The sequence below is a fragment of the Mauremys reevesii genome, linkage group 1 (genome assembly GCF_016161935.1).
Source record: "Mauremys reevesii isolate NIE-2019 linkage group 1, ASM1616193v1, whole genome shotgun sequence".
NCBI classification, from domain to species: Eukaryota; Metazoa; Chordata; order Testudines; family Geoemydidae; genus Mauremys; species Mauremys reevesii.
In genome coordinates this window covers 335,645,653-335,663,012 of record NC_052623.1, presented here as the reverse complement: position 1 = coordinate 335,663,012, position 17,360 = coordinate 335,645,653, and the positions used below count along the sequence as shown (strand labels likewise).

Sequence of the window (17,360 nt, the reverse complement as noted above, 5' to 3'; positions counted from 1 at the left end):
AGTCTGTTCTATTTATTCATTTTTACAAAGTATTATTTGAAAAAAACAAAACACTTCAATTGTACATAAAGAAAGATACCTATTGATATGTGTCTGGAGGTCCCAAAAAAGGTATATAGAAAAACAGGATAAAATGAAGAATATAGGCCAAATACCGGGGGAACAGCTGCCAGCAAAGCATAGGCTAACCCTAGAAAATACAATCAGAGAGAAAGGGAGCCATGTTAGGAAAAAACAGAAAGGGTCTGTTTCAAGATAAAAACCACATCATCCCCTTAATGATATAACAACTATTAAATACATGTAGCAAACATTTCATGTCACATGTCCAAAGAGACATGAGGAAAGAATGTTCTTCAACTGCACATATAAATTTAGGGCCTGATCCCACAACCCAGAGTGATCCCATTGAGGAAACAAGAAGTTTGCAATGACAGGCTTTGGGCGGTGCATGTATTTTTTTTTAAATGGACCATGTCTTCAATCATCTCTCCCCAAGAAGCTTCGAAAAATAAAAGACGACAAAAAAGACTAGGACTTAACTGCTGAAGCATCCCACATTTGCTTTCCTTCCTTTGCCAAATACGTGTGCCAGTCTTTACTGATTTACACTCAACCAACCACACTGGGATCACTGGTGCTGCTCACTGGTGCAAGTCAACACAAATTTGGCTCAAATGTAAAATACAAGGGAAGGACCAAGCTGTAATCTCTTGACCTTATCACTGCCACTAGTAAACAAATGAAGAACAGAAGCTTCTGTTGTTGGTAAAGGAAAAGATCAGGAGTGGCTCCCAGGAGCACTTGCAAATGCCAAGAGAAAGAATCATTTTTTAAAAAAAGGAAGCCACAAAACGAAGAGCAAAGTTCACTGCTACTCACCTATAAATCATGTGGCAATGAGTACTATGAGATAAGGCTGCTGCAGTTTGTGTTTCCAACACATAACAGATATGTAATACTTTTGGCTAGAATATCTAAATGCTTTGTCCAGCTAGTATCTCATTTAAAGTATTTTGAACGTTTATCAATAAATACAAGTAAAACTACAGATTTTTATTTGCTGTGCTAAAAATAAAAATAAGAAGGCTGCCCCCCAATATAAAAATCCCTAAGTTAAACTGAGAAATGCACAAAACCAATAGATTGCACACCCAGAAAAGGAATAAAAGCCTCTCTGACAGGCTAGGGTTTGAACCTTTTATTACGTAGAAGTGATGACACCTGTAAAAGCCTCAGACACAGTTGACTCTTTTTACTTATTCCTAGGTTTGTCTCTATTCAAAGAGGAGAGGGTGATCTCAAACCAAACCAAATATAAGGGAACTCACTTACACTTGCTAATAGTGGTGGTGGTAATAGTAGTAGTATTGCAGAAGTGCCCAAAGCTCCAACCAGAATCAGGGTCCCATGGGCCTGGGCTCTACACACACACACAAAAAGCTGTGCCTGCACTACACTTCCCTGGGAAGCCTCCCACTGCAGCAATCCCATTGGTGGCAGCAATGACCTGCATACTAGTATAGACAGTATGTAAGTATTTTTACTTCTAAGTAGGTCTGAAAGACCTGGTGGTAAAATGCTGGTGGCCACCTGAGTCTAGGCTACATGAGTGTTCCCACTGATGTTGAAGTACCAGTGCTAGTGTAACAGCAAATATGGATCCCTTCCAAAATACACCTTCTACTAAAGTGGACAAGACATGGTTCCTGCCCTGAAGACTTTACTCCACTTGCAGGGAAGTGGAGTAAGACTTCCAAGTTGTTTTAGTGCATTTCAATGGATTTTCACTCCTATCATCAAGCTTCTCTCCACTAGTCTCCATGAAACACAGGAATCACCACCGACTACTCTGCACTAGCTGAGTAGGGGAGAAGAAAAGGAGTCACCACCACGTGATGAAGGAAAAGATAAGGACCAATCTCTGGCTTCTGATCTTGCTGAAGTTGCTCCAAGCAGAGGAGTCAAGCCAATCTTGCACCCCTCTGGCATTCCAGAGATGATCTAGCTGCCAGGGACCTATACAAGTGAAGAAGAGTAGACCTGCCACTACTCTTGGGATGAATAGGTGAGGAGGGAGTAATAATTAAGGTCTTTTATCAACATGGTATTTAAGCACATGCAGGTGAGTAGTTTCACTGACTTCAACAGGACTACTCACATGCTGACACACTTTGCAAATATTTCATAATGGGCTCTTCAGTCTATGAGAAAAGTGTAACATGTTCCAATGGCTGGAAGCTTAAGGTAGACAAATTCAGACTGGAAACGCAGTGTAAACTTTTAATTGTGAGGGTAATTAACCACTGACAATTCACCAAGGGTTTGTGGTGGATTCCCACCACTGGCAATTTTAAAATTAAGTCTGGCTGTTCTTCTAAGAAGATCTGCTCTAGAAATTATCCTGGGGAAGGTCTCTGGCCTGTGCTACACAGGAGAGCTGACTAGATGATCACAGTGGTCCCTTCCGGCCTTGGAAACTGTGAATTGGGGCCAAGTTCTTTGGGCTAGGTGCTCAGAGGGGAGGATTTCACTTGTTACCACTGGCTAACAAGATGTACAGCAGCACTTTAAATAACAGCCTTTTCAACTGGTTTTCAGCATGTTGTGAAGCACTACCACACAATCATCCAGGAGATCACTGCCACAACAAGACACACATGATTATCTAAGAAAGATAATAAAATTACAGACAGTTCTACTCACCTTGAGGAAGCTGCATAACCCCAGTGCTTATACCTGAGACTATGTCTCCTAACAAATATGCTTTCACTGGATAACGAGGCAGCCATTTTAAAATTGGTAAAAAACTGTAGAGATGAGACTTGGCTTTCTTGGAAGAACAACTGAAAATACAAAAAGGAAAAGAAGCGAGATCATAGCAGAGGGAAAATAAAAAGATTATAGAGCCCATCCCCTCGCTATCAAATTCTTGCAGACCATTGTTTTTGGTTTGTTTATTTGTTTTGAGAGAGAGAGAGAGAGAATAAATGACCAGTTTTGCAGATTAACTAAATAAGAATCCATAAGGTACTAGCAGATATAAAACGCATACCGACAAGAATGTGCTATCTTCTGGCTAAGAGGCTGAGGTGTCTTTTCCTTCTTGTGCAGCTGTCCTTGTAAGAACTCTTCGTTATATACCGGTCTCTCCACCCAGTACATCTGGGTTTGGGCAAGGCACTCTTCATGTTCTTGAACATGTTCCATAGTACATTTCAATTATCAGGAACAGAAGAACCACTCCAAAGTCTCTACAAAAAAACCCTAGACACACACAAATATACAGTTTAGCTCATTACTATTATTTTTTAAACATCTAGTTTGTGGTTTCCTTCCAAGAAGCTTTAAGGACCTCAGAGTTTGACTACTCAGATACTATAGTGAATAGTGTGGTTACAAATGCATTGATCAGAAAGCTTGTATAGCAGCTGTAAAATCACAGTTGTTGTCTTTATTACACAGAAGTGAATATTTCTACATTTCTCTTTCAGGAAAAAATCTCCTGCATCAATTATTTTGCAAGTATGGAAACTCAAATTTAATACTGAGGGTTAAATTCACTTTCATCTGTTCTTCCTCTTTCCCTCACCACAGTCTTTCTAAAGAGGACTGCAACAGTTTAGGGAGATGTGTTATTTCCTGCTACCTCTCCTTATAAACAGTCACTGTTAACAGGACCAGGAGTTGAAACTCAAATACAAATATAGACTCCCCTTTAAAATTCAGAAATTCACTTCTCTTTACTCCAAGCAGTCAGTGATTTGATTTGCCTGTCCATCTCCCTCCTTCCCCCTAAAAATTTACACTCTCTTATTTCAGCTATGACAATACTATCTCTCACGCAAGTAGGCGACAGAAGTAGGCACAATCCCCATTGCCTTCAAAAGGCTAGTCTCCCAATGCCTGTGCCAGGTATTATTTATTCCCAATCTTGTGCTCACGGAAATCAATGGGAGTTAATTTTGAATGACAAAAAGTGTCTACAACCAGCTAAAAATACTTGACTTCCAAGTTTCTTAACACCTTACAGGCATACAGTGCTTATCCTGTCTTGCTCTGCATAGCTTGTTTGTGCAAATATGGGTAAAAAGAAAATTTCCACTCTCATTTATGAGCAATGAGACAGGGCCATTAAACTATTAAGTAAATAGGACCTGGTTAATGTTAACATGTCAGATTGCAGAAAGGGAACTTGGATGGACAGGAGAAAGCCCCCCCCCCCCAAAAGCAGCACTTTTTTTCATATTGACTTTTAAAGTAAACAGTATGCATCTCCTTCACCTTAGTAACCTGAAAGTTGGAGATAGGATAGCACTGATTGCCATGAATGATGAAATGTTATAACATGTTAAGGTTAGATTCCCTGATCTGGCCAAGCTGTACCATGGGGGTGGGGAAAGGCTGGTTTTGAGCTGCCCTGGTCTCAGGGCTACCAGAGACCAGCAAAGGCCCGAAAGAGCTAGTCCAGCAAACGGGGATGAGCTGGATACATTAGTTTCAGGATTTCCCTTTGGATGGGCCATGCCCCAGACACCAGTGACCAGAAGAGACAGTAGTGTAGGAGTTGCTATGGAAGCCTCATGCAGGCACAAATTTTAAATTACAATTGGGCATTACTTTTCTTGTATGTCTAATGTTTTAGGGTGAATGTATTTTAACTGTACAAACTAAGGCCCCAATCTCCCCTTCCCATACACACATAGCTTTCTCCACACCAGTACTCCCACTGGCTTCAATGCGACTTCTCATACATACAGAATGACACGCGCGACTAACTATTTGCAGGATCATGGCCTAAGACTGTCAGCAAAAGAATCCACTGTTGAAGTACAGACAGACACATCATTAGAGAGAGTCACAGTGAGGGAGAAGGAATAATCATTTTAATCATAAAATTACCTTCCTTCCTCACCAATTCCCCTGCTGAGGCACTTGATACAAACCACAAAAAAATATACTGGTAGTTATTTAACTTTATAAACCACTCTCTTTAAATTCAAAGAGACCCCAATCAAAGCAAAGATACAGCAGAGGTGGAGAGAAAAAGACTGATTGCAATGCGGAGGGAATTGTAACCACTACCAAGTACTAATCGAGGAAGATTATGAGTGTCAGCTCATTACTGATGGTGGCCAGGTCCTGAGAAGATAAATTGTTTCTGACAATCTAAGGGCTGGACTTGCATTGCGTTTACATTAGCGTAAGTCTGGAGCAAATCCACTGACATCAAGGATGTAAAAAAGTTTATATTTTACTTTAGTTCTGACTAAATCAGGAGAAAAAACTAATTACAGTGACATTTTGTATGCATCTTTATTAATATTTAACTTTTTTATAGCATGGAAACTGATTTACAACCTAATAAGCTAGGCTCAAAGACTGCTAGTGACACTCATGTATAAAATTCTGTTCATTCATGCAAAAGACTTAGACCCCAAGAGGACATGTTACAATTACTTCCCTTGTCACTGAAATGTGAACATATATGCTATATACTGCAGAGCAGGTTCAAACCGTAAGAAGCAAGTACACTGACAATGTGGGGACATGGAACAAATCTGTTAAATTCCAGCCTAAAATGTTCAAATGTGGATACAGAATCTCATTTAGTGTATAATCCAAAGCCCACTAGAGTCAGTGGAAAGGTACCCACTGACTTCAGTGAACTTTGAATCAGGCTCTTGGTCCCCAATACAGCAAAGTATTTAAGCACATGCTTATCTTTAAGCATAAGAGTAGTCCCACTGAAGTCAATGAATCTAATCATCACATGCTTACAGTTAAATTGTGCTTAAATGTTTTGCTGGATCAGGGCATAAATGCATAGACATTAAACAATTTACCAGCCAGACACACACACAAAGCTAAAAAGGATCTGATTCACTGAATACATGTTCTAACAGGATTTAACTATTCAGCATACACAAGCTCCACGGTTGTCTCCAGAGTTAACTGTTTTGAGTGCTAAGCAGGGCTTAACGTAATGGGGAGTGGAGTCCCTTAAACCAGTGGTTCTCAACCTTTCCAGACTACTGTACCTCTGTTTTGTCTTGTGTACTCCAAGTTTCACCTCATTTAAAAACTACTTTCTTACAAAATTGGACAAAAATATACAAAAAAAGTGTCAGCACACTATTACTGAAAAATTGCTTACTTTCTCATTTTTAACCATACAATTATAAAATAAACCAACTGGAATATAAATATTGCACAGACAGTGTGTAGTATATAGAGCAGTATAAACAAGTAATTGTATGAAATTGTAGTGTGTACTGACTTCACTAGTGCTTTTTATGTAAGCTGTTGTAAAACTAGGCAAATATCTAGATGAGTTGATGTTTGGGGGGAGGAATCATCTTTGGGATTTTGTGGGTCCATACTATACACAATGAAAGGCTGCTCTCAGATAATCTGTGCTTAACAACAAAGACTGAATTACTGAGCAATAAGAGTACCAGCAGTATTTCTTATCAGCCAGATAAGCTGGGGTAATTGACAGGCTACATGCAGGAGACTTAAGAGGTAGTGGTTCTTTATATGACTGATAAAGACCTGCTCTGGATGCTATTATTAATCTGAAGGTGTCAAAAAAGTGGGACTCATGCCACATTAACACATGGTGAGAATGTTCTAAGGCTACTGCGTACCTTAAAGCGGCTTGGCTGTGCGGCTACAGCCGCAGAGTTGTAAGGCACACTGTGTAGCCGCTCTTTATTGCCAGGAGACAGTTCTCTTGGTGACAAAATAAAACCACCTCAAACGATGGGTGGTAGCTTCGTCACCGGAAGTGTGGCTCCTGCCGACGAAGCGCTGTCCACACTGGCGCCTTCGTCGTCAAAACTTTTGTCATCCTGGGGGGTATTTTTCACACCCTTGAGCTACAATAGTTTTAATGACGAAAGTGCCAGTGTAGACAAAGCTTAAGTCATTGACTCTCAACCATTCCAGACTACTGTACCCCTTTCAGGAGTCTGATTTGTCTTGTGTATCCCCAAGTTTCACCTCACTTAAACTACTTGCTTACAAAATCAGACATAAAAATACAAAAGGGTTACAGCACAGCATTACGGAAACATTGCTTATTCATTTTTACCATATAATTATAAAATAAAATCAATCTGAATATATTGTACTTGCATTTCAATGTACATAGAGCAGTATAAACAAGTCGTATAAAATTCTAGTTTGAACTGACTTTGCTAGTGCTTTTTTATGTAGCATGTTATAGGGTTGATGCACCCCCTGGAAGACTTCTGCGTACCACCCTGGGTATGCGCTAAGTGCTCCATGTTTCAAATTTCAGATGCTTCACCAGGAAGCTTCAAACAATCTACACTGGCTTCTGGAAACTGCATTACAGACCAAATCCTGGTCTGGTTGAAGTCCATGAGAAAACTTCCATTGATTTCACAGGACCTGGATTGGCGCTTGGGTGAATGTTTTTAACTGTATGGATATATTGGATGGACACAAGTGGTGAAGCAGCTCATCCCTCTGAGCCAAAACACAGCACACAACGAAGAGTAACAGAGGCAGAAGTGTGAAATTATGTAGATTTCAGATATTAAATAGGTACACTTAAAAAAAACAGTCACAATAGGACAGTTTTGTTTCTTTAAACTGCACATTCTGTCACCATCCAGTGGCACTGCTGGATTAGCCAACCTAAGAGCAGGTCTCCTACAAGTCTTCACACACCTTTTGACTGTGTTAAACACAGCAAACATATTAACTCTACCAACACAATACACCTTCTTATCTCCAAACATAACCTTACAATACAGGTAGGTTTAATATGTTACACTAAATATACAGGAATGCTTTTCTGTTGGACAAATCCAAGTTAAACTCAGACTGCCACCCTTTGAAGTGTTACCTTTTAGTTTATGGGGTGAAGGTCATGGCTATGGACTAGAGGAAACATGCTGTAGCTCAAGACAACACATGCCCCATGCATCCACATTTCAAACCATTCATGGTTAACAGAAGATTGCAAAGGCTATAAATCCCACATCTATTTAGGAAACAAAGTTATTTAAAGAAATACCTTAACTCTTACTATTTACTTTTTTCAACCCCCTTCTCTTCTCAGGCCTGATTCTCCCTTGCCCTACTCGTGCAGTTATCACACAGGCGCACAGTGGCTGTAAAATGCTAAAAATCAGGATGGTAATGTTTTACACCAGTGCAAAAAGGGTGTAAGTGCTCAGACAAGGTGCTGGTCACAGAGAATCAGGTCCCTTGCGTTCCTCAGGGTTCTCTCCGTGGTCCCCTCCTTAACTCTCTCTGCACTTTAACGTGGGTCAGATTCATTTCCCAAATGGCTTCATTTACTCTCTGTGGATGACTCTCAAACCTACCTCTAACCACCTCACATCTCATCTTGGATGTCCCGCATCCCACTACAATACAGCAAAGCAAAAAGTCTTTCCTTTCTGCCATGCTTGGAATCATGTTTACCTCCTTTCACCAATTCCACATTTTAGGAACCAGTTGGTTCCTTCTTGGTTTCAAAAATCCATTCGTTCACTTACAGCCCCCACAACTAAAGCACCCAGCTACACCTTTATCTCCCCACTTTCCTCTCTTCCCCACGCACCAGTTCATCCAAAAAGTCACTTTCCTCACGCACTGCCCGGATCATATCACTCCCCTCTTTGAAACCATTTGTGATTTCTTAACCTCCCTATATAGTTCAAGCTTCTCACCCTCATATTTAAGGCTCTGCATAAATCTGCTCCTAAGTACAGCGCTGCCCTCATTTCATCCTACTCCCCTCACTCATTCCCTCTGTTCCACCCAAGTCTCCTGACTAAACACGGGTTCTTTTCCCCCCACTATCTCCTCTGTTCATTCTACTATGCTGCTCCCTCTTGCCAGAAACCTCTCTCCTTCCAGCTACCAACCAGCAGCCTCTCTTCATGCCAGTCTAACACACACCCCTTCTGCACTGCCTGCCCATGTCAAATCCACCAATGAGTGACTAGGGCTAGGAGGTGTGAAAAAAGTGTTGGTGGGGTCTATCACTCCCACATCTGCCCATCCCCCTGCCCAGCAATTACTTCTGCCCTAAGCCAATCTTCTGAACTCTCTCCAAGCTGTCCCCATGTTTCTTAAAGTGTGGTACCCAAAACTGGACACAATATTCAAGCTGAAGCCTCACCAGTGCTGACTAGAGTGAAACAATGAACTCGGTGGATGAGTTCTGTAATGAACCAATGGGATCTAACCATGCAGAATTATTGCAAAGGCCCTGAATTTCAACTCAGCCCTTACTTAGGTAAAACTCCCACTGAATGGACCCTGTAAGGACCTCAAGATTTGTTCCTATGTGTTTGTATTTCCTCTCTGAGGTCCAGATTGTGATACTACTCAGACTATCAGCCTACTCTACAAGAAGTCCCACTGGAGTCAATGACACTACCTGTGGTATAAGCTGCCCTTACTCAGACTAAGTAAGGGTATCATAATTTGACTATGTGAGCGATGCCCTAATTGTTTTGCTACATGTGGTGCTGTCCATTTGTATTGTACATCACAAACTGAAACTGCATGAAGAAAACATGCAAGAAAATCCCTGAGTGATTCAACATAAAATTTTTAACCTATGATCTCTTGGACGAGGGACAATAGTGATATTTACCTCAGAAAATACAACCACCTTTGATCTTTCTGCAGCCACTGCACTTTACTGCTTTTTAAAATAGCCTAGATCATATAATTGATGATTGATGTTTCATACCTCATTTCCCACGTCAAAGATTAAAATATTTTAGCTTCTAAAGATTTGTTCCATGCCATCAAATTCATTAGCCCTTTAATACGCTATGTTGCATTCAATAGCTGCTGTTTGTTTTCTCCATGACAACCTATTATAGGTTACTAATACCCATTTTTGGAACATGTGATACTTATGCCACGTTGATAAGACAGTTCAAATCACGGCTCACTTTAAACAGCAAACCACCCCAGGCCCTCCTCCACAAAGTTCAGGTAAGAGGGGGCTCTTGTTTCCAGCATAACCGACCCTATCACAGCGAAAACAAAGGGAGATTTAATCGTTTGGCCATTTGTATTCCTCTCTTTTGCAGCTCTGGTGACTCTGAGCCTGATCTTGCCACCCTTACTTCATCACTGCCCTCTCATTAAACTCAGCGACAGCTTTGCCTCATGCAATAGGAGTAAAAGAGTTAAAAATGTTCAATCAAATCTCATGATATTCAGGTGGGGGAAATCAGGGTCATAGTTTGACTTATGTCCACTTCATCATGCTGAAATGGGTTAGTCAGGATTTGGCAGGTGCATGAAACTATGGGCCAAGTTCATCTCTCCAGAGACGACAATCCCTGGGTTGATTACATCAGTGGCCCAAACCCAAGGCCACTCATGCAATCATTCTGAAGTCAGACCCCTTGTCACTGACTAGGAGGGAGAGAACATAAATCTAGGCCTCACACTCCATAAACAAACCCAAAATGCTTTTCCACAGTCCACCATGTGACATACAGACAAGTGAATTTACAATTTAAAGGGGCTGGAGTTTAGACATTTTAGCTCAGAAAAGCCAGCCCTAGTATCTTTTATCATTTTTTTAAAGGAGAGTGGAAAAACAACCAGGTGCATGACTGCGTGTCTGAGGTTTTGTTTTAACAGGCTCGGACGTTAAGGACTATTATCAAGGAAAGTGCCACAAAAGAGACAGACTTATCAGTCTTTTTATGCATTGTGGATGGATTAAAAAAAAAAAAGTCACAGCTGGACTTCCTAAGATCATCCTTTATTCTTGTGTCCATTACACCATTTATTTAATCAATCAATATAACAAGTGAGGGGGTCAGATGAGGTGCTCTCACCTCATGGTAAAACCTGAGAGGGGGGAAAATCTCTCCAAGGATTCCTTAGCATCGTTTCTCCCTAATTGTTCTATTGGGGAGGTGGGCTTTCCCATGAAGCAGAACAGGCTGTATAGTCTGCCCCAAATTTCAGGTGTGGGGGATCCCTGAGAGACTCATTTCTGGCCTAGCTGATGAAAACTTTATTCTATGGAAGATTCTTTCTGGGAGAAGTAGTAGCAACTACTCCTACTGTGTGTGAACTGATTTTATTATTTATCCAATGGAGCCTCTCTCCTTCTTCAAAACCATTCAATCCTCCAGTCAGGGAAATAATCTACATTTACACTGAAAACAAAAGACAACATGGGCAATATTCAGCCCTTGCTTAATTTTTTTTTTTTACACTTCTAATGTAGATTTTTGTGCAATACACCTTGGACTAAATTCCAATTGCCCTACTCATATGAGTAATATCAACCTCAATGACTCCATGAGCGGGATTTGGTCCATGACAGGTTCTGCCCTCATTCATGCACTTGCTATTTATCTATGATTATGTTATCTAACTGATAGCGACTTCCCGTCTCCTGTTTGCTCAGGACTGGACCCTGGTGTGTTCCTCATTTGGGAGAATCATCCAATGGAAATCAGCTTCCTCAATAATGCACTGTCAAGGTTACACAAGGAGGGGATGAGTTCAAAGTAAAACAGTTTGCATTCATTTCTCTAGAAGTATTGAGGATTCCTGCTTAATGGAACTAAGCAGCAGACTTGAAGCTCCCCAGGTAAGGCAACGAAGCTGATGTAAAATGTATTTAATTAGAGACTCACATTCTGGGTTTGGCATTTCCCCTCTTACAGCTGATGACATCACTAAGAAGGAAAGCAGTGCAAGGGTTGACACTCCTGAACTAGCTGTAAGTGTCACCTGTTGCAGGATAAAAACCATTGGCCAGAAGTAACTCCCAGGCCTTGCAAAAATGAAACCATAACTGAGCAACAGTACAACTACACCAGAGGTTGCTGCGAGTAGACAACACCGAGGGGTTGCTTTGGATTTCCACCAGTTATTGGTTTAAACCGAAACCCAGAAACCCTAGACACATGCGAGGGTAAGACAGATTGCTGAAGCAACTTGCGGATTTCCTAACAGTCAACTCTTGTTTCAATTTCATTACAGTTTTTTAAATGTAACATTAGAGAGTAGGAGCCTCAGTGCCTAAGCCACTGAGGCATTTTTGAAAGTTCCAGTCTTTAATATCACCAGTTACAACAAAAGCAAGGCAGCACATAAACCAACATATAAGCATAGCTAATGTTTGTGTCAGCTATGCCCAAAGAGTTTTACACTTCCAAATTTAAACTGTCAAGTCCATGTATACAGGACAGCTTCCCAAAGTATGCTAGAAACAATGAGTGTGTCAACTGGGGTCTGTGACAATTAAAGGCCCGATCCTGAAAGATAGTGAGCACCCTTCTTGCAGGACATGTCGTTGCCGCTTGCAGGATCTGATAGTCTAACTTCTGAGGTCTGACAACTTCTTTGAGTTCCGGGCACATCAGCATTTGAGGGGAATTGTTAGCACCATCTAGTTGTGTCTGATTGCAACACACACTCCCAAAAAATTTACAGCTTTCCAAATTAGTTACGTTGGAAAAGGAAGTGTAGCCTAGCAATTAGAGCCCAAGACTGGGAAGCAGTAGAGCTGTTTCTAACTCTCTCAAGGCTCATCGTTACTGCAAAGTTAACTCTGGTTATAACTCGAATGCTGTCCTTGACTCTACTCCTGTCCACACACAAAAACAGTTAACTTGAATGAAGTGGTGCTTTTAACCTGAGCTGGCTGGCCTCAGAGGGGATATAAGCTACAGCTCAAGCAGGCACAACCTGTTTGCTATGACATTCTGCAGTGTGGACTCAAACTATCTTCATTTGAGTATCAGTAGTCCTTCAATGCCTTCCCACAGTTCCCAAAAAGGACCAGGCAAATTCTCCCACAATACACCAAGAAAGAATTCATAGTGTGGCTCAGCTTATTGCAGCACTAAGAATGGCTGGATATGCCCCCATAAGTCCTACCACTACAGACAAGCAAGTGTTATTTTAGCATGGCTGCTCTCACACAGGCTAGGCTAACTCAAATGAAGATAACTTGAGCTAACTGCAGCAAAGACATACCCTCACTGACTTGTTGCATGAAGCTGGGCAAGTGATTGCCTTACTTTCTCATTTGTAAAATGGGGTTAGTAATACAGCAGAAATTTACTTAGCCAAATCCCACTGTTTACCTAAAACAGAACCCTGTTCCCTAGGGATTTCAGATAAGCAAGCCTTAGATACACTTATAGTAGACTATATTTGTACACACAAGTATTTAAAAGGACCTGACAAATTTTTCTCCCTCTTGTTGAAAACACTACCAAAAATCAAGCGTCTGAAATGAAACCCCCTTCTTAAGAAAGCCAGACAGCTTTCCCAGTGCAAGCTAGTTCACTCTAAACGTGATGAAGTCAAGCATCAGTGCACACAGGTGTGAATGCCTTTACATAGTGGGTGTGAAGAGTTATGATCAGAAGCCCTGCTGAGTCAGAGCTATATTATAGCAGACATGACCAGGAAAATGTTTCCCTCACCAATGGATTACATGAATGTCCATATCAAGGCCTGCTGAAAATGGCTCATTTGACTACCTAGAGCAGGAGTAGGCAACCTATGGCACGGGTGCCGAAGGCAGCATGTGAGCTGATTTTCACTGGCACTCACACTGCCCAGGTCCTGGCCACTGGTCCGGGGGGGGGGGCGGGGGGGGGCTCTGCATATTAATTTAATTTTAAATAAAGCTTCTTACACATTTTAAAAACCTTATTTACTTTACATATATAACTAAACTATTGTTGTATTATAAACTTATAGAAAGAGACCTTCAAAAAACATTAAAATGTATTACTGGCACGTGAAACCTTAAATTAGAGTGAATAAATGAAGACTGGGCACACCACTTCTGAAAGGTTGCTGACCCCTGACCTAGAAGTTTTATATGTTCCTCCAAGCCTGGCATAGCCAGGGTCATAATGTACAGATGCACTGTTGGGAAACTTGACTGGTGAAAGTTTTTAAAGAGACTGAGATTCCTGGCTGGAAATCACTTCTAAAGGGCAGAGTATTGGGTATCAGTGCTCCCCAGGTTCCTCCCTTCAGCGCAGAAATATTGCATTCTTGCGGCGTGTAAAGTCACCAGATCCCATTGCCAGGAAATGACTGATCCTATGTCACAACAATCCTCCGGCTTCTCCTCTCACACGCACCCAGTCCCCAGCTGGGGGCTGCTTGAAGCACAGCGATGGTTAGATGGTGTGTGAGCAGCTAGTGGGATGCACACACCGGCCCGCTCAGGCACTAGCGGGCATCGGCGGGCAGCAGGCGCAGCCCGGGCCCAGGTCCGAACACACCCCCGGGAGCCCGGCAGCGATAGCGGGCACGGAGCTAGGGCTGGAGGGCGGCGATCCGCTAGGACAGAGCGGCGAGCGGCGCAGCAAGGCCGGGAGAGCCGGGTCCCCCCCCGGAGGCTTCCCGCTGCCCCAGGGCGCAGCGGCTGGCCCGGCAGCGGAGCCCCGGGGACGCGAGCCCCCGCCCGGGACGCCCCGGACCCGCTGGCCTCCCCGCTCAGTGAGCCGAGACCGACCGGGCTGCACTCACCTCCCGCCGCCTTCCCCAGCCAGGCTCCGCTTCCAACGCCGGCGCCGTGACAGCGTCACCCCGCCCCCAGCCCGCCCAGGCTGCGCCCTCCTGGGCGCCGGTAGCACCCGGCCGGCGCTGCCCCCAGCAGCGCACACGCCGCCCAGCGGGCGCGGTCCCGAGCGTGGCTGGGAGTCGTAGTCCCGCTTCCCATTGGCCCCCGGCTCCCCCTGCACCAATGAGCCGCCGCCGGCCCCGGTACGCGCGGGCTGGCGCGTTCCAGGTGAGAGCGGAGGGGGGGCGGCCCCCAGCAGCGCGGTGTCTCCGGGGGTGCCCGCGCCCCGCCTCCTGCCGGCCCCACAGCCTGCGTGCGGCCGCGGGCTCCGCGAATGGCCGGGTGGGGGCCCCCAGCAGGGCAAAGCGGCGCACTGCAGCCTCGTGATGCTGGGACAGGGCCAGTCACAGTCTGGCAGACGCCTGACAGAAGTCACCTCTGAGGGTGACCAGACAGAAGTGTGAAAAAGCCCCAAATATCGGGACTGGCCCTATAAAATCAGAACATTTGGTCACAGGTGCCAACTTTCCTTGGCGCTGGTGGGTGCTCGGCCCCACTGTGACTCCACCAATTTTTCCCCTTGGGTGCTCCGGGACCAGTGGTTTCCCCAGGAATTGAAATTAGGGCGGGTGTTCGAATTTACAGGGGGGGTGTCAGGACCAATGAGATCTATAAAAAAGATATAAATAAAGTAAATGTTTTGTTAAGATTATGCAAATTTAACATAAGAATAATGCAAGTTACACCAAAACACATAACAGGTCTAGATTTCTAAAAATATATACATTTTAAAAAAAGTATTTAATTTAAATTGACTTTTGAAAAGTAAGCCATCATGGGGTAAGAGGAAAGTCCTCTCATGGATCAGTAACTGGTTAAAAGATGGGAAACAAAGGGTAGGAATAAATTATCAGTTTTCAGAATGGAGAGAGATAAATAGTGGTATCCCTGAGGGGTCGGTACTGGGACCAGTGCTGTTCAACATATTCATAAATGATCTGGAAAAATGGGTAAACAGTGAGGTGGCAAAATTTGCAGATGATACAAAACTATTCAAGATAGTTAAGTCCCAGGCAGACTGCGAAGAGCTACAAAGGGATCTCACAAAACTGGGTGACTGGGCAACAAAATGGCAAATTAAATTCAATGTTGATAAATGCAAAGTAATGCACATTGGAAAGCAATCTCAACTATACATACAAAATGATGGCATCTGAATTAGCTGTTAACACTCAAGGAAGAGATCTTGGAGTCATTGTGGATAGTTCTCTGAAAACATCCACTCCATGTGCAGCAACAGTCACAAAAGCAAACAATGTTGGGAATCATTAAGAAAGGGATAGATAATAAGACAGAAAATATTATATTGCCTCTATATAAATCCATGGTACGTGCACACCTTGAATAGTGCGTGTAGATCTGGTCACCCATCCTAAAAAATATATATTGGAATTGGAAAAGGTACAGAGATGGGCAACTAAAATGATGAGGGGTATGAAACAGGAGGAGAGATTAAAGTGACTGGGAATTTTCAGCTTAGAAAAGAGATGACTAATGGGGATATGATAGAGGTCTACAAAATCTTGACTGGTGTGAAGAAAGTGAATAAGGAAATTTTATTGAATCTTTCACATAACACAAGAACTAGCAGTCACCCAATGAAATTAATAGGCAGCAGATTTATAAAAAAAACAAAAGGAAGTACTTCTTCACACAATATAAAGTCAACCCAGGGAACTCTTTGCCAGGAGATGCTGTGAAGACCAAAACTATAACAGGATTTTAAAAAGAACTAGATAAATTCCTGGAGAACAGGTCCATCTGTGGCTATTAGCCAGGATGAGAGGGATGCAACGCCATGCTCTGAGTGTCTCTAGCCTGTTTGCCAGAAGCTGGGAATGGGCAACAGGGGATGGATCACTTGATGATTCCCTGTTCTATTCATTCCCTCTGAAGCACCTGGCCTTGACCACTGTTGTAAGACAGGGTACTGGGCTATATGGACCATGGGTCTGACCCAGTATGACCACTCTTATGTAAAAATTAATTATAATAAAAATGTTTAGTACAGAAACTCCCCAACATAATGACCTCCCAAGATAGCAACAATGTGAGATAACAACCTTGGCAAATACTGCATTTTAAAAATCTTGGCTTACTGGGAAACATATTTATATAAGTTTCCATTCCCAGTCACAAATCTAGCATTCTGGAGCAAAGTGACTAAAATATAGTCCAACAAACAAATGTTTATTTAACATGCCCCTCTCTTTTCCCTCCACCACACTCCACTCACCGGTGTTGTCCTTGGTCAGTGGAGACTCAGAGTTCAGAGGTGCTTTCACGTGAATACACCTTCCAGGTGGGGGACAAAAAGGCACAGTTTGCTCTGGCCACGGCTGTTCGTTGTGCTACCGTTCACTCCACCTCTCTGTTGCCAATGGCCCTGCACAGTCACATTCTGCTGTCACCTACCACTGTGACCTCTGTGAGTTGGTCTCTTGAGGTTCCACCAGCTCTCAGTGATTTCAGCTGAGCTCTCAGTGCGGGAACCCTGCTGCTAGTGCAGTCTGGGCTGTCTCTTACACAAAAACACTGTACCCACAGGAACACTGTCCCCACAACAGGACTAAGCACTTAGACCTGATTGTCAGTGATTTCAGCTGCAGTGGTCACTTAACAGAACAAAAGACTATCTATGGAGCCTAATCAGCTCTGTCTTTAAACAGCGGAGAGGGACAGGACTCTACTCTCTCTCTTGATGCCTTCAAATCATCATAGACTAAGTACA

General features: G+C 42.9%; 1 protein-coding gene across 2 annotated transcripts in view; it reads right to left on the bottom strand.

Annotated features, from left to right (window-relative positions):
- Positions 1-14,714, bottom strand: part of SLC26A5 (solute carrier family 26 member 5) — a 36,887-nt gene extending 22,173 nt beyond the window's left edge. The window contains exons 1-4 of one of the 2 annotated variants that reach the window (XM_039517567.1): positions 14,536-14,714; positions 3,056-3,267; positions 2,707-2,846; positions 80-190 (exon numbers count right to left, since the gene is read on the bottom strand). In XM_039517567.1, coding sequence (XP_039373501.1) covers positions 80-190; positions 2,707-2,846; positions 3,056-3,210 — 406 coding nt within the window. In that variant the 5' untranslated portion in view covers positions 3,211-3,267; positions 14,536-14,714. The remainder of the gene's footprint in view (positions 1-79; positions 191-2,706; positions 2,847-3,055; positions 3,268-14,535) is intronic. The other variant, XM_039517560.1, reaches the window with a different exon arrangement.
- Positions 14,715-17,360: the final 2,646 nt, after the last annotated feature.